The sequence below is a fragment of the Calonectris borealis genome, chromosome 12 (assembly GCF_964195595.1).
Source record: "Calonectris borealis chromosome 12, bCalBor7.hap1.2, whole genome shotgun sequence".
NCBI classification, from domain to species: domain Eukaryota; kingdom Metazoa; phylum Chordata; class Aves; order Procellariiformes; family Procellariidae; genus Calonectris; species Calonectris borealis.
The window spans coordinates 12,538,534-12,557,110 of record NC_134323.1 but is presented as its reverse complement, the minus strand read 5'-3'; the positions used below and the strand labels follow the sequence as shown (position 1 = coordinate 12,557,110).

The following is an 18,577-nucleotide window of genomic DNA, read 5'->3' as shown; positions in this document are numbered from 1 at the left end:
ATTAAAGCATCTGTTTTGGAGCCCTCGCATAGCGTCTCGCTTCAGGGGGAAAGGAGAACATCCTAGAAATCTTGGGAGGATAGTAAACCCCCACTTAAATTAACATGGGGCCTGGGAAAAGATCTTAACCAGTCTGTCTTGACAGTGCCCCAAGAGTGAGGATATTCTTCTGTTGTTTGCCCCTGAATTCAGGAGCCTATGAGTAAGCCATCAAGCTTTTTGGGTGGTATTCTTACCGGTCATATTTATATTGTATCAGTATGTCTCGTTTCCTTTAAAGAACAGTTTGAGAAGATTTGTAGTTGTCTATTGTTGGGTCGCTCCCAAATAAAATTAAGACTGATAACAAAAAATAAAATAACAGATCTTAGGGAAATTCTTTCAGAACTTTTTCTCATCTTACTACAGGTAAGTTACCAGCTCAAAAAGTTGCCAGCCCTAGTAATGCTGATCCTGCCAGTTGTCTGTGCCTCAAAAACTCTTTGCTCAAATGATCTGTCTTTGGCTCAGCAAATCTACCAAACACCATTATGGGACCTAACAAATATCAAGGCTTAAAATAGGGGTGTCTGCAGAGCCTGGAACTGGCGCAGCTGGGGCGAAGTTGTTTGAGGAACAGTATAACCAAAACCAGACAAAATGTGCTGGAGCTCCAACAACAGTTTTTGAGGGATGAAGAAATGTAATGATTAAGGTTACTGGAAGGACAAAAAACCCAATTGTTATAGAACTCTTTGAGGAATTTGAGGGATATCTTTCTAAAGTAAGTGATTATTATACATTGTATACTATAGATAGGAATATGTAGCTTAAGAGATGGTTGGAGAGTTGCAGAAATAAATGGTTTTAAGTTAAACTAAAATAGTGCATTGTCTTTGGAAAATCAAAAAGGCAACCAACCAAGAATATACAGAATTAACAAAAAGAGCATTAGTTGATTAAAGGGACTAGTGGGATAAGGAGAACTTGAAACTATTTCGGTAATAAAATAGTACTAGAGACAAAAAGTATGTTAAAAAATCACAAGACTTATTAAAATCACTCTCAAAATCCTTCATGCTTTTGTTTTTTTGTAAGCTATGAGTAATCTCTTAAGGAGACTTCCAAGAAAATTAAACCTACTACTATGAATATATATGAATCAGTTCAGACAATATGTGGTCTTAAGTAGTAAGGAGATAAAATTGTAGTTTTACTGATAATTATTTTAAAAATTGCATTTAACTAGGTAGCGTACATGACTTGAGAAAATTACAATTAAGGCTTTTCTTCAGGGAAAATTAAAAATGAAAGGCAGGATGCACCTGGCATTTTCTATATCAGAAGTTTGACATACATTGTGTTGAAAGTAATAGGGCAAATGTTAATGGAAAATTTGAGTAAACTTCTAAAACATAATGAAATTAGATGTAATAAACATAAATGTCTATTGTAAGAAAGACACTTGGTCAAAAGTACCCCAGTTAAGGTTCTAGAACTGTATTCCGATGCTCATTATTTTAAGAAACATTCAACTTGGGGGCTGAAATGTTCCCAGCTTAGTCTTTGCCCAGGGTGATTTTTTCAAACACTATGCAATAATTTTTGACTGTTGTTAAAAGTGTGTGGGAAAGAAAAAAAGGAAGGAAAAAAAAAAACACCAATGCACACACCACACACACCTTTTTCAGTAAAATAAAATCTTGATCTTGGAGCTTTTTACTGAGTTGTGGGAGAATGCTTGTGGAGAAGTAGCATCCAGCTTTGTATTGAAGAAAATTAGATATAATTTGGCAGAGCTGTGAATGTTTAAAAGTCTCACAGAATGTGTTCAGTGTATGTTTTGCTATTATACTTGGAAAACTTCTCTGGTATTGCGTTATTGCAGTGCCACTTTAAACTTTAGGTATTGTGGACCAGTTTCTTACCATCAGCGTGCTATTGCTGTAGGAGTTCTGCTGACCTTTAGAGACTTTGGTAATGCAAAAGAGAGGTGGGAGCATAGCATGGGCATTCTGAGACATTATCTGTTTTTCAAGACTCTCTCTCCGAAGTTCACTGATGTACCGATCCTTCTTGATCATTGTCCTGGACTTGTTGAGGTTACTGCTAGCATTTTTAACGAGTTTCATTTTTTAATTGCACCTTCTGTTGTGGACATCTTAGGACATGTGTAATGGTTCCACATTTCAGGCTGTTCTCAGCAAAAAAGATGTTTTTCCAGGGGGTGTAATCACTGTCTGAGACTGATAGATATATGTTGCAGAACCATCAATTAAGACAAGCTTTTCCCAGCATATGACCCTGTTATCAGGAATTAAACCATCCATCGCAAACAGAATTAGGAGGGATCTCCATTGATGCCTATTGGCTAGAAATCAATGCTTAAATCATTGTTTATATGATCTTGCTTTCATCAAACATTTCTGCCATTTAGCTCTCTCTGTTGCCAATTTCCTGTTTCGTGTTCATTCCTGGCTGTCATCGTTCTTGATTGCAGTTTACAGTCTGTCGATATTTATAGCTTCTGTTGTGCTGTAGCCTTTCTCTGTCCTCTTTTCTTCTTCTCAGGTGGTATTTCTGAACTATGTTAGGAATTGTAAGTAGCCAAAGTCTAGTTCTTCGTGGGCTGAGTCGGCTCTGTGACTACAGAAACTTACTTTTATAACTCAGCTTCTATTCCTTTATCAAATCCTATATTGACAGTATATAACGTACTTGACTACTTCCTCAAGCTCTTCCTTCTTCTTTATCTTCACAATTATCTCTGTCTCTCTGTCATCAGGTTATTTTTCTTCCAGGCCAAAACACATCCCTGATTTCCGCCTGTAGGTAAACACCTCCTTGACCTTTCTCTCTCACATGTGATGCCACTCCCTCTTCTCCCTTTTAGTTTTGAAGGTATTTATGTGTAGACTTGAATTGTTAGAGTTCCAGTCATCCTCTTAGTTTCTGATCATATTGAAGGAAACTTCTCTTAGTTGCAGTCCTTAGCAGCTACAGCTCAGGCCCTTTTTCCATCTACACCTCTGCTTTAAACAAAGCTAATTTCAGTTTGCTTTATGTTTTGCCCTCCATTTGGAGCACATTTCGTCTTCCTTTCCAGATGCTTTTTGCTCATGGGTTTGAACAACTCCTGTCTTTCTGATGAGTAGTGCAGTGCCTCATTTGCTGTTTGACATTGCCTTTTCCTGTGGATTCAGGTGAGCAAGTGAGATTCATTGGGATGTTTGGATAGCTGACGTTAACAAACCTATTTCTCATGGGAGATGCACTTTTGTGCTCACTGAGGAGGAAGAATTCTCTGTTGGTAGTACACATTACAGCCACTGCTAGGCCATTTAATGTTCTGGATTGGAGAAGGTGTTTGACTTGAGATCTGTGGGTGTTTATACCAAGTATCCAGCATTTGTTTTACAATTGTCTTTCCAGGCCAAATTCATACCTTGAACAAATCCATAGAATTTATTCCTCTAGCCATAACTTCTCACTTCTCAGTGACTGTTCTCATGATGGCTTGTAGTGCAGAAAAGGCTTAAAGAAAATGCTTGGTTTCTCTTGCAAAAATATTTACAATGCCATGAATAAGTAATTATGTCCAAAAATCAAGAACGTAAATCTAGATTTTAGGATCTCATGTTGATACTTCAGATAGACATATGGCTGTCTTCCTTGTGGCGTATGGCTTGTAGCACTTCTTTCTGAAATACCTAAACGTATCATAATAAAGAATGATCTAAGGAAAACAAACTAAAATTTTAGAACCTTTGGTGTTAGTTTTACTTTATTAAACTAATGAAGTAGTGTTCTTTCTGTGGTTTTAATGTTATGCCACCATCACAAAGAAGAAAATTTCATTCGTGAAATAATATTGGTGCTTAATTCTTATACTGTACTTTTCATCAAAGGGATTTCTTTAAGTTAAAGTTATCATTAAGTAATGAAATACCTCTCAGTAAGTAAATGGCATGCTAAAAATAAATTGGGATCAGATAAGGAGCAAGGAACAGCATCTCATTTGTAAGCATTTTTCTCATATAATATATTGGAATATTTGTCTGTGTTTTAGATAAATATTTTGACTTTCAAAAAGTTAATTGTTGTTGATTAGTGTGGTTCCAAATGAAGCATTGCTTCCTTCCCAGAGGGCAGAAATTTTAATATGCTATTGATAAATATATCCATATTAATTGTGATGAAGGCAAGTTAAAGAATGATATTGCATCAGCAGTCCAATATGAAAATGAGAGTGTGAATGAATGCAGCTATCAAACGCTTGCATCTTGTTGGTTGATGTAGTGAGTTAGATTCATTTCTGCTAAATCATGTTAATTAACAGGAAATTTATTTATTTTATCAGGATGTATAGTTATTAACAGGTGCTTCATTTGTTTGAATATTGAGAAATTACTAACTGGCTTAGAAGATAAACTATATTGTAATAACAGGCTGTTTTCTTACTTTAAAATATAATTGACATGTAAAGTAAGAAGCTTAAGTAGCTTTAGTTTCACAGGTACTTTTAAGAGTAATTTCAGAACATTGAAGATGGCTACATTTAATTCACGTTATTCTTAGTGCTGAGAATTCAGAGGGTGATGACTTTGGAACTACTGGTTGCAAAACTGGTTGCAAAGTCATTTCCACTTGATGTAGAGAATACGGTTCCAGAGTATATTGGGGCAAAGAGCCTCCACTGGTCAGGGTTGTGCATTTGGCATCTCGTGGTACAAGAGGTACAGCTTAAAAGTAATCTCTGTTGACACCAAAGCAGAGTAATTAAATCTACACTAATTACACAACTCCCACAAAACGGTTATTCCTAAACTTATTGCAAGATACCTGCAATAACCATATCAGGTTTTATGACTAGTTTTAAAATAGTTCATATCTTCATGGCATTCATTTTGAAAAGCTCCTGTTGAATCAGATGTTAGTAGCCACCTTGCATATGTAAATGTCTTTATGAAAGGTATAGTGTCCCCTTCCTTTAAACCGAAGTCAAGATACTTCTTTTTTTTTTTTAAAACAAAGTTTATGATTGGGAGTAACATGAGTAGGAGAGAGATTTGGTACAGATAATCTGATGTAGGGTATAAAAAAACAGAAGTATGTGATTTGGAGGTGGAAAGAAGAGAAAGTTGGAATGGGAGTATGAAGAAGGCAACAACGGTTGTTAGTCTGCTCTGGGATGTTAAATAACATCCAGGAAGCTTGTCAAATTTCTTCTTGCTCATAAATATCCATAAACTGCGAAGATGTTTTATTGTAAGCAAATTAATAGTTAATAGTGAGTGTGCAAAGATGTTCCCTTAAGCCAACTGGAGTACACTAAGCACTGCAAGATGAATGCCTCTGTTGGTAATCAGTATCAGGATCATAATTCTTTTGATTATTTTTAAATGTAATTTTATGATCCTCTGTCTTCAGATGAGCTTTTAAAAAAAAATCATCAGTGATAACTAATTTTTAAAAGAGTGATGAGAATTTGTGTAATATAGTATCAAGTATTTCAGCACTTCAGTCCTTATTTTATAAAACATCAGGATACTGTGATCTTACTGATGATGCATGTGTGTTTGATGTATTTGGTATGTTTTGACCAAAGTTCATTAAGGTTTACATAAGAAGGTTGTTCTTTTCTATTGTAGTATACCAAGTTGTGTACTGTAGAACCAATATCAGAAACTGTATTGTGTTTTTGTCTGGAGTTTTTGTACCTGGCAGCATATTCATTATTTGTGTTGAAGTAGTGTCTGTTAGTCCCACTGGAGCTAGCTGATAAGTAAGGCACGTAGTACAGCAGGATCCACATCAGGAGAGCTTATAGCCCAAATAGACAAGCGGGGTCAGAGGCACAGGGCAGTGAAGGGAAAGGTCTTGCCGGTATTCACCCAGTGTCAGGAGAACAGAGCCCAGCTCCTTGCTCCATGTGCTGAGCCAGGCTTCCTGTCGTGTGCTAAATTATAGGCAGTTGAAAATCTTGTGCGTTTGTTTTGGCAATCAGTGCTAGGCGAACACATTTGTCAAAAATTAGTGTGTGATGCCAGGAACTACGTTTAGCTCTTCTCACTGAATAAAAAAGAAAGGACAAAGAGGAATAAACAAGTGCAAACCCTTCTGCAGACTCTTGAATCTATTCCATGTTTGCTTGGTAAAACAGCACCAGACACTTCGCAGGTTTCGAACTGAGGGCAGGATTTGTCCCACTATGTGGAATTTAGAGAAATGATGTGTTTTGCTTTATAATTTGCATGTGCAAGATTAAAAAAATACTAAATTATAGTTCTTGGAGCAACTTTTCAGAGGCACTATATGCTTATGTTACATGTTGAAACAATCACTGTATATTGCAGTACAGGTAGTACAAAGAGCCAAGTAAGTATTAGCTTACTGTTGGTTTGAAAATGGTGACGTTGGATAAAATACTCATATAATAACGTTTGCATGATACCAGTTATCTATCAGACTATATTTCTGACCTGCATCTCCCAGGAAGCAAATACTCCAGTGCAAAATTTCCTGTTCTGTGAAGCCATCCACTTTACAACTTCGTCTGAGATTCTAAGCCAGTTGTCCCTCGCTTAAATATTCATCAGACTTCTGATAATTGTGATAACCCTTATAGGCTGGCAAGCATGGCAAATTAGCAAAAAGATGATTGATCTTTTTTTATATGCAGTTTTATCTTCAACCTTTCCTGGATATATGTTATACTATAGTAATAATTTCTTCTCTAAGGTATTTGCCAGTATCTGGATTTGCACATCTATTTACAGTTGCCTTGAAGCCTCATAATTACAATACAGCTGAAATGTCCATTTTCTTTCTCTGACTACAAATAGGGATCAATCGAATTTTAAATGACTGCTTACGGGCTAGCTTCCGATCATGACCTTTGTAAATGATTAGAGCTCACCACTGTTGCTATCTACCTTGAAAGGGTAAGCGGGCAGGTCTGTCTAACTGGCATTTAATCTGGAAGAGAGCCAAAGATATTTGAGCTAAAAACCTAATATGAGTTGGCAAAGAGAAGTATGTATAGACCTTTGCACTATTATTTAGATATTTTTCCACATTTCCTTTTTGTATTTAGGAAATTCTTTTAACCTGTAGATAAGTGGGATGTGTATTTGTAGGTAATTCTATATTGAAGTTATGATAATAACTGCAGTTGCAAAATATATAGCATAAAAATGTGAAAAAATGGGTTTTCAAACTCTAAATGTACTGAATTTTCTTTTTCTGAAGAACGTGAAAATATGGTTGCATGGCTAAATGAATAAACCTGAACAATGCACTAAATAGGATGCATGAAGCAGACCTGCTTTTTCTAGGCAGAAGTGAATGGAGAAAAGATAGCATACATTGGTACTTTTTTGTTTAAACTTCCTTTCCTTTTAACATTGACCAAGATAGTTCAGGCCCCGCTTGTATATGCAACTCCCATGTAATTAATGGCTGAGGCACTTATATCTACACTTGTCAGTTCCGTTTCATTTTAATGAAGAATTGTGCCTGTATCATACAATTTTTTTTATTACCACTACTGAATTTCTTGAGGTAGTGTTCTGTGCGTTTCTGTTGAAGTGGGAACAAATACGACATCAGTGAGATTAGAAAACAAACACCTCCTCTGAATTTATTGAAGGATTTTGCAAACCCAGAGTTTTGAAATTAAGAAGAATGATTACTAAGAGCTATGAATGCTTTTATCTAATTAAAATCATACGCTGCGTTACCTAATCAATTATTATTGTGTAGTATTGATGATCAGAATATTTATTAAAGTAGTATTATTCATGGGAATATGTCTCTTACCATTTACTCTCTAAAAGGATTATACAGTTTATAATGAATATACAACTTACCTCTTCATCATGTGGTGGCCAGAGTATTTTCTCTTATTTTCTGTAGCATGCTACACTGTTATATAATGCAGCTGGCAGGTTGTTTTCTTAGCCTCAAACTAGTTAAATGTGTTGTTACCTAAATCCTAATCCCAGAAAGCTGTTGTAAATTCAGTTTGTAGGGTTTTTGTGTTAGCAATGCCTTCTATTAACGTTTAGATAGAGGTGTTTTATGCATTTAGATATGATTTTTTTTGGAAGCAAATACCAAGTATATTTGAAATATTCAAAGTAAATCTAAGATGAAGAAAAATATCTGAGATATTTTTTGAGGATTTGAATTGGTATTTACATTCTTCATATCAATCTTAAACTGGAGATGTGTAGTTAGTGTATAGTACTTACTGGCTAAGGCAGTTTTCAAGGATAAGGATGGAGTTTTCAAAAACGATTGAGTTATTTGGAAGCAGAAATCCTGTGGAAAGTCAAGAGAACTTCTGTATCTTCTTTATTACTCTCTTGCAAGGTTGCATGCTTGAGCTGCTAAAATGGTATTTCTAGGAACAGCAAAGTACTGTTAGGGATTGCTCATGTGTGATTTTTACCTAATGCTCGCAAGTCTGAGAATAAGTTTTTGAAATGGCAACAGAATAAAAACTAAACAGAGTTTTTTCTCTCTCTAATAGATGCAGCAACAAGAACTTGCACAAATGAGGCAGAGGGATGCCAATCTAACTGCATTGGCAGCTATCGGTCCCCGGAAGAAACGGAAGCTTGATTCACCTGGACTGCTTACCATAGGAGGAGAGGTATATGTCTACACACAGAATAAGAGAATTGATTATTTCAAAACTTAGTAGGAATAACTAGAGATACTACATGCCAGTATTTTCAGTGAACTGTGTAACTTGGAAAAGGTGATAAAAATTACTAAATTAGAAGGACTTTGAGTCCGGTTTATCTTACTTTGTCACAGTTAAGATGACATCTTCTCTTAGTTTTATTTTTCAAGTGTTAACTTTAAACAGATACTTAAAGAATATTTTAAAAAGAAATTAAACCTAAAGTATAGGTCTCTTCCTGAAAATGCTCACTGCCTTTATACTGGTTTTCTCCTCTGCATAATCCAAAGGAAAACAGGAAAAAAAGTAGGGCATGAAGCAATATCCGGAAAAACGTCACTGTGGCATTGCTTAGTTTGGACCAAGAGCTTGTAGTAATACCAGTAAGTGTGTTTTTGTGACCAATATGTGTTAAAACTTTTTACAGAATAGCTGGTTGTCCCCCGCAACTGCAAAGATGAGTTTGTAATCATTCTAAATTGTATGTAAATTTAATAAGAATACTCTGCTCTGGAAGTAGAATCAGATTTGTTAGTGTGATTCTTCTGTTATCTTAAATGGAGAAGTAGCTATACTACACAATGCAGTGCAAAATCCTCAAAAGTGGGATATATATTAACTGAGGTGGAGAACTAGAGTAACATGGCTGCATTACCTTGGATAACTCTTAGAGAGTACTGTGTTGTTTAGTACAGATATAGTTGGGCTTCTTTTGTTTCTGCTAAATATGCCTACACAACAGGAGTCAAAGTAATTCTCCCTATTATATGTCTGTTCTGAGGAAAATGCAAACATTTTGTTTTGAATAACTGACTAACAGTTTTGGCTCAGACATTTGACTGTCTAAATGCCAGGCATTTCCAAAGGCCTTTTTGTTTCCCATTTTGGATAGCTTTTATCTGGCTTCTCTCTCTCTTTTCATGTGCTGAGATTAGTGCTAAGGAATGAGCTGAGCTAGGAATAGAAGTGGATCTTGTTTATATACTAAAGTTGACTTACGACTTCAGATACATAGGAGGTGCTCCCATTTTCTGGTCAAATTAGTTTCAGACTGAGTGAGTTTCCTGGGTTTTGTGTTGTCCTGTTACATTGCCTTCCTTTCGGTCTTCCTCCTTGTCTTACATTCAGTAAAGCATTCTGTTTGCGTCCGTATGCACCTGTAAGAAATCCTGCAGCAACAGGCCAAAAGAAGCTTTCATTAGAAGCTCAATTGGGTAGTGATAGCATTGGCTTTCACACAAGATTCATTTAAAAATAATTTGAACCTTCTAATAATACATGGATCACTTCAGATTTTAACAGATGTACAGTCCCCTCTTGTCTTTATTTGACCAAAGGAGTATTTTCAGGATTCTAAGTATCAGAATTTAATTTTTATTGTCTGTTTCCCCTTTTAAAAAACAATCCTTTTTTAAGCTTTTATAGTTTGATGAACCAAATTTTGGTCACCTTTGGTGAAACATTTTATTCAGAGCCGTATGCCTGAATGGATTTATGGTGAACAGCTTCTCTCTCTAGAAACTCCTCGTACACTGCTTCAAGGAAAGATAAAGGTCTGTAGCAAATTCCAAAGGTGTCGGGAGATTTTTGCCTCCTTTTGTTGCTCCCCTAGCCCAAATTTTGCTGAACTTCTGTGTTATTCAATTGACAAATTATCCGTGAAGTTTTTGCCGATACATGGATTTCCTGGAGTCATGAATTGTGTGGATCTTCTGCCAGTTCAGACTGAATTGCTCCCATCCCTCTCCTCCTAGCTTCTAACCATCCTGGTCAACTCACATCGGTGCTTGGCTGCAAACTGATTTCAAGGACTTGGATACTGTATCTGGATTATTCAATGTCTTTTCTGGGGATAGGATCTAAAGCACTGTAGAAGCTGTCATGCATGTTGGCTGCTAGAAACTCACTCGCTGTTATTCTTCTGACCTACTCATTAGGGCTGCGATGCAGAAATAAACTCAACTCCTGAAAAATGTTTCACTCTGAAAAGGTACTGGAAATTAGCATTGTTTGTCTAAGATTATCTGATTTCTCTTCTTTGGATTTCTGGAGATTATAAACAACATAGAAAACTGTCATAAAACTATGTCCTGTCTTACAGACATCCCCTTAGCCCAGTTCCACCTTCAGATGTCTGACTTCCACCATGGTCTCTGACCCTCTGATTTCTCTAAGCAATTTCTAAGCTGCTTAAGTCCCTGCTACTGATAATCTCTGTTTGCAAGGTCTGACTTGGCAAGAGCTTTCTTGGCCTGCCCTTTTGTTTTTGTCAAAACGTCCAGTTTTTGTCATTGAAGTTGCTGGTCTCCTCATTAATCTTTTTTGACATATATGTCTGCTTTTGTTGCAGCTGGGACACTGCAGTTTGCTGATCCAAAGAGATAATAATTTACAAATCATCTCATCCCTGCATGTTACCTTTTTTCCTTTTCTGAACTTACTCTTGTTTGATATTTTACTTAGTTTTATTGGCCATTTTTTTCAATGAGAATTATTGGATTTCAGTCCAACTTCTTTGTTCAACAGAAATACTAGCTCACAATTTCTTTTTGGAAATTGGATCTTTTTAATAATACCCTTTTGATCTGAGCAGGAGGTCAATTTAGGGAGTAGTGATGGTTATTTTGCTTAAGAGAAAAAGTTGATGGAAAAGCTTAGTGTTTCTGTGATCAAGTACTGTTTGTTGTATACAGAGAAACAGCCCTTACACAGCTTTTATAAATGTGAAAAAGCTTGTGCTCGTAATTGCAAGTATTTTTCCACCAGCACTTTGTTCAAGAGTGTTTTCTTTAAACTTGTTCGCTGTCTCACGTTGCCAGGGCTCATTTGGACTTCTTTGCTTCTTTTCAAGCCATAGCGAAATAGACTTTTTTTCGGATGGCAGGATTAGCTTAAGTTACCAAGACCCATCATTTGCCTCTTCTGTACTAGTATGGCTGGGGGTTTTGATTACTTGTGGAGATGGAAAATTAGCAGTTTTGGGGTGACGCTATTTTTCCATCATATACGTTCTTTGATTTGCTTCTCCATGCAGCCATATAAAAAATTCCTTTCCAAAAAATAGGAAAAAAGATTTTGTAGAGAAGTGAATGAGCAGGGGCAAGATGTCCTCAAATAACACTGTCACCAAACCTGTAACTAGTTTCAGACTGTGATTACACAGTAGCCTGAGCTAATCTGACTGTGATCTCTATCCCAATCCCGAGTAATGCATTCCTGCCCCTTCCCTTTCATTGGCTCTGGCTCTTGTCGTACCCTGTGCTAACCCGTTTCCATTTGATAATTTGGCAGAAAACTAACCTAACAACAATAAAAAGTGCATAGTTTCTGCTTAGTTGGGCCTAGAGCCCAGTGAGCCCTGGAGAAGGAACTTCCAACAAGGTAGAAGCAGCAAACTTGAGATCACCTGCTCTTCATTCGCTCTCTTTTTAGTACCTTTCTTGTCTTCTCGTATTTTAGATAATCTGCTAGAAACACAGCTTCCTCTGTAGCAGCCAGCAGCTCATCAGTAATTCAGCCTGCTTATTATTATAATGCAGTTTTGATCAAGAGTGAAAGAGAAGGGATAAAGAGAAATGAGATACCTTTGGAAGAATTCAGCTTCCCTGCCTTGCAGAGTTGGAAATATTGTATTTGCAGAATTTTATAGTTTTTAAAATTTATTTAATGATACTAGACAAGATTATTGGACAATACCTTTTAAATGTTACTGTTTTGGGGAATTTAGTGCATGGTTATCAAGTTAGGTATCTAACTCCTGAACCACATAATGCATTTAGCAGCAGTACTGCCTAATTCTTATTTGCTGTGTGGGTCTTGTTAATGCGTGTGTCGGTACACAGCAGTGGGTGGTGAAGGCAGGGCAGTGGATGACATACAGGAAAGGAAAGACAACAACCATTTAAGCTCTTTAGTTAGTATCCTTAAGCAGCTCTAATATCAGATTAAAAATAATAAATTTTGAGTTGCTTTTATTTACCTTAGGGATTTTTAATCTACTCAGTTCACATTTTCAAGCTTTTTTTCTTGAATTGTAAGGCTTTTAAGAAATAGGTATTTTCACATAATTGTAAGAATTAAAGCTTTAAGAAAAGCATTAACCATCATAGGACTAGGTCGGGTAGCTTTACAAGTTAAATATTTGAGTAGTGCTAAGGTGCCAAGAATGCAGAATTTGCATGTTTCAAAGTCCCTCATTTTTTACTATGGAATTAAAATGTAGAGGTTAAATTTAAGTATTTTTCTGTATTTAAGAATAATAATAATTAAATAATTTGGCTTTTCATCAAGACCTATGGCTAGTATCCCAAAATACATAAATATAGAGTATATGTTTGAAATATCTGAGGGTATAATTTGTTTAAATATCAAGTGAAAGCCCTCTCCTGGTACTTGCTGGCACAGATGGTTTTTGAATACTGAGCTTCCAAAGGCAGCCTCGGGGCTAGTTCAGTGAATCACAGCTTATTGAAGACAGTCATTTTAGGGATAAGAAAAAACCCTCTTTCTCACATAGTGGAAGACCAGTCATCTTAAGAATATTCAGCAAACTATCCCAAACACCATCTTCTACAATTTGCAGGACCATATGTTGGGCCAGTGCTCAAGGGAGATCTGATATTTTGTGTCTTCCAGTGTATTCCAACCATTATATTAGTCAAGAAAGATAATGTTCTTCCAGACCTGGAAAGTCCCAAAACAACTACAGTTAAAACAGTGATGTTTTATGTAGAGAAAAGCTAATTACTAAAGTGATTGTGAAATGTATTTCGGGTACAAGGCACCACATTTTTTAATTAAATCCATCTTTCAGATGGTATAATTTGAACATTTTAAAGCTATTTTCATGTTAAGCTTTTGTATAAAACATTATTAAGATTCTGGTTTCAGACCTGCAAATTTGTGTTATACTAGAGACTTCCAAATACAGACATAGAAAAGTTACTTAACATTCCTCTCTATCAGATCTTTCTACTACTAGTAATTCCTAATTTCTAAGTGGAAATGTAAGGATGAATTCATGATTATTTGGGGAGGCACTTGGATGCTATGACATAGTTGGAAAAAAGTGCTTTTGACTATAGCCTCTTTTTAGTTATCCAGGACGAAATGTGATTAATTTGTTTGCACGCATTACAGCTGGCATTCTCACTTCATGCTTGGGTTATCCATAGACATTTCAGCAACCCCTGAAATTATTCCTCAAATTCATTGTTAATATTTTAACAATATTAAGAAGAAATCAGGAGACTAGGTAATTTTCTCTTTGGAATGGGTCAGACATGATAAAAGAAGTATGACAGAGCTGTCTGTTGGAACACCTGGCCTTGTTTCCTTCCTTTCTTGCCTTTTTAAACAAAAAAAAATGTATAGTGTTTCTTGCAGAAGTCTTTGTTACAGAAGGGTTGTGCATTGGGCTATCTCCAAAGTGTCTACTCAGAGAGTATCATGCAGATTTAGAAGTTCATGTATCAGCCAACATAACTGTGAGGCATAACTGCTTCTGACAGATCTGAAAGAATTAGAACCAATGAATAGTCTTTTATTTTGGGGAAAAACACCAGTCAGTGGGATTGCCATGCTCTGAGCAAATCTTTAGGCTATTCCCTCACCTTTTTGGAACTAAAGTAATTTTATGGCATCCACTTTGAAAGATCCTTGGAATGACTTGTTCTACAACTCAAGTCTCGGCTTGGTCTTCATACTGTATAGTTGGCTCTTGATAAATTACTTTTTGTTTTAAGTGGTCAAGATATGTTTAGAAAGCACTGGAATCTAAAGATCCTTTACACTTGTTAAGCTTGAGTTATACGAAAGCAGATACAATAGACCAGAACACTTTTTGCAAGTGTTTATGGTCCAAGAAGTTAAAGCTTGCTTTTTGCGCTTTTAAACCTGTAGACTAACAGCAGAACAGGAGGAATTTTTATGATTTATTGTATCATTGCCTTTTCAAGCACTCTTTGCTCCATGTATCACTGACATGATAGAATGCAGTAGTTATCTCAGACCTGTTTTGGTGTAGGATGTCACTGCTGCTGACAGTTGTGATATCATTTGAGGTATCCCAAAACTATCAGTTAAATATATGGGTTTGAATTTTCAAGGAGACAGAATAAAGTTAAGGAGTCTGTCCTTATAATTGTTTTATGGAATTACATGCGTAGTACTTTAGGAATCTTTGAAAATCTCAAGTTTAGCTTTAGCTTCTCTGGCTTGCTTTACTTCCTGTTTTCAAAAGTCAAATAAATATTAAAATAATTCCCAAGAGATGTGTTAATATCTATTTGAAAATCAGTCTTCTGAAATACTATCTAGATGTTCTCGTAATTAATAATTGCACCTATTTTTCTCATTCTTAAATACATGAGATTTCAATTTAAAAATAAATTGCCACAATGATGAACTTCCATTTTTAAAAATTTAATTTCAGACTGTGTTTTAGCCATGACAAACACGTTCTTTTTTTTTAGAATTGTGGTTTTATTTTGTGAAACAAGATTTGTAAACATTACTCCAATGCATTTTACAGACTTAGCAGTAAAAAGTAGGAAGGTATTAAAGATGATGGATAATGCTATGTTTACATTGGTGATTAATAATTCTAATTTGGTGTGAATGTATAGAAATACATTTCTGTGGCTGTTGTAAACAGGCAGGAATACAGACACTGAGTCAGGAGGCAGTAGACATTTTGCATGGATCTCAGTTGACAGGAGGAAAAAGCCAGGCAGCAATGCAAGAAAATAGAAAGTGGCTCTGTGCCAGCAAAAACATTCTTTTTTACTAGTAGAGCAGGTTTGCATACTGTATGTATTCCTTTGATCTGTGTAACACAAAATATTCTGACAGAGGTTCAATGATATTAATCATTTTTCCTTATTGGCCAAAACAAATTTGATTTTTACTTCATTTGGAGATGGAAATGGTAGTTGATCCCACCTGACTGCATGATGTTGATCTAGCACACAGGAGACCATTAGAGTATTTCTTTCTCTGCTTTTTAAAGGCTTCTTACTGGAGTCTTAAATAGTGTTTTGTTGGCTTTTTTTTTAAAAAAAAATTAAAATCCTCCTCCTTGGTTAAAAAAGGAAAAAAATGTTTGGATTTTTAAAAAGAAAACAATTTTATCAATGTGGTAATATTAAATACAGTCTTTTTATTTATGGGTACTTTAAATATAGTGTGTGCAGCTTATTAGCATGGGAAATGAGAACTTGGCAAAATGACTTTTGAGTAGTTAATAGTTCATCCATTATTTGTCAATCCCTATAGAGGTCTGTTGCTGTTACTGTGAGAGAGTATTGTTTTTCTTCTTGCAAAAGGCAGCTATCTTGAGGATTTGTGGGGACAGAGGGTATTTGAGCTTGCTTTTTTTTTTGTTTGGGGGTTGGTTTTGGGTTGGGTTTTTCTGTATTTTCAATTTTCTTTTCCATTTGTCTCCCTGATTTTCAGACACTGAAAGATAAAATATATTTTGCAGCCTCTATTTTTCTGACACTTACAATTCCAAAATTTTTCTTTCTTCTGGCTAAATAAAACTGATAAGATTAAGAGAAAGAAAGTCTAAAAGGGTCTAGCTGAGGGTTTGTCAAAATTGACTTGAGTCTTTCCATTGACTTCAGAAGGTAAGGCCCAAGGTGCTATGACATTTTTAGATGTCAGTGAAAATAATTTTTAAAACCTGCCCAGAAAATTTCCAAGGTGTAACTTTTCAACATATACACAGAAAGATTTAGACCTGTATCTTAAAGCGGCGATGTTTCCCTTTGAATTGACCCTTCTCTGTAAGAGTCAGATGAATCATCAAATAGATTAATTTCCTTCTCTCTTCCATCCCATTCAATGCCAGATGAATTTTGTGGAATATTTTTTTTTTCTTTTTGGCTAAAAAATCCTTTACCGAAGCTGAGGTTTTGAAAAAGTCTAAAGAACTTGAAATTTATTAGGATGCCCGTTTTTTGATATTTCCAGCCTGATTATTTACAGGAGGTCAAGTAATACATTGGTTTTACAAAGAGTGACAATTAGGGTAACAGTAATTTAACATTTTAGTTTACCCTGAGCCTTTAGGCAAACAGGCTTGATCTTCCAGGGAATCCTGTTGCCAGCTTCTAATATAAACACCTTACCTAGAAGTACGGAATAGAACTTTTTGTTATTTTACCTGTTGTAGAACCAAACTGTTGTCCAAGTCCCCCTCCCAAACGACAGTATCTAAACTCTGCTTCTGTTAAGTCTTGACTATTTCAGAGAACCTCTTCTTACAAGGTAATTAAATCTATCTGGGAGACTCTTTTACATTTCATAATGTAAGACACAGAAAAAACAGTTTGGAATAATCAGACAAGCTCCTCTTTCTTGAAAATGTGAAGTTATCTGTACAAACTTTCCAAAATCTTGCAGGAGCTCTGTATTGATGCTCCTTAAATGGATCTTGCCACCACTATGCATTATGCTGCAGTTGAATGTTGCCTTACAATATTCTGTCGATAAGGAGAGGTTCTTGGATCAAAAAAAAAAAAAGAAAAGAAAAGAAAAAAGCCTGACACACAAACATTTCGTTCAGAACTTGCTGACTTATATCCAGTAAAAAATTATTCCTTCATTTTAAGTAGTTCTAATCGAAAAAAAGCTCGGTCTGTAAGAAAGAGGAATGAAGATAGGCCTTTCACGGTTTCCTTCTACCATATACAAGTCTTCCAAGCTTGTACTGTAAGTTTGAATGGTTTCTTTATCAGTTTGGGAGTATTTCACGTGTGCATATTATTCGTATGTATATGTATATGTGCACAAATTTTAGAGTCAGGTCCCTACTACAGGTTTCATAAGTGATGTCATTATGAAATGACACAATATCAGCAGTTTGTGGTGCAGGGAAATTTATTGTGATGAACTTTGCTGTTCAATGAACATGATGTATTTGTAGTCCCTATGATCTATTCTATATTGTAAGAGTATTTTGGGAAAATGCTTGTTGACCAGTCTCCTACTGCCCACATTCCTCTTTCAGAATTTGTCTAAAAATTTGCCAATGATAAAATTCAAAGGTGTGGCTCAAGTATTTAAACTTTGAGCTGAAAGTAGTCTTTCAGCTTTGGTAAAAACTGTTTACAAGTTTACATGAGCAGTGTGTGTTGCACATCCTTTCTTTGTAAGAGAGATAGTAAAATGGGTCCTGTTTAGCCACATTCACGAGAAGTTAAGCGTTTGAGCTCCAAACCTGCAAGGACATGTGCACATGCTTAACTTTAAGCACAGTGGTTAGTTTGTTTGAAGTTAGTAACATGCCTCGTGTAGAACGTTAATTACATGCAATAAGCTTTTGTTGGATCGCTGTGTATGTCAGTGTTCCTGTCAATCTCATCGTGTTTCCTACTGCATGAACCCGGGTTTGCTAATCCGTAGCTGATTCTGATGTAGGAAATGCTTTATTTCTCTTTCTTTCAATGGTAAAAACAGGGTTTTCTTTCTGGAAATTGGCATATTGCATGCTTTTGAAAAATCTCATGTTGTTTGACCACAAAAGTCTTTGGGACTGTCAGTGTGCGTTAAATGCAGGTTTATGAAGTTTGCCAATGTGTCTTGAATATTACAGGCTGTATTTTGCTTTCAAAGAAATAATATAGTAAAAATATCTGATAGTGGGATCTTCGTCCTGGTGTTCCTTTTGTTACATACTCTGTTCTAGTGAGTGACTAGGAAAAAAGGGGTTTTTGTTTTTGTTTTGCCTGGAGTCAAACAGGAGCATGCTGGTTAAAGGGATTCTGTGGGGGAGTTGGGCTAGAGAGGGCCTGAGGGAACTCGGAGAGACATCTACCACCAGCAGCTTGTCTGTGCTAGCTAATTATAGCTAGGGTACTGTTTACTTTAGTGGTATACTCCTTATTTATTAGTTACTTAGTT

At 35.9% G+C, this 18,577-nt stretch overlaps 1 protein-coding gene across 1 annotated transcript in view; it reads left to right on the top strand.

The window, feature by feature from the left end:
* The window catches only part of LOC142087288 (transcription initiation factor TFIID subunit 4-like), a 149,144-nt gene that overhangs the window by 94,277 nt on the left and 36,290 nt on the right, over positions 1–18,577 (top strand). Inside the window, exon 14 of the mRNA XM_075161381.1 lies at positions 8,516–8,638. Coding sequence (XP_075017482.1) covers positions 8,516–8,638 — 123 coding nt within the window. The remainder of the gene's footprint in view (positions 1–8,515; positions 8,639–18,577) is intronic.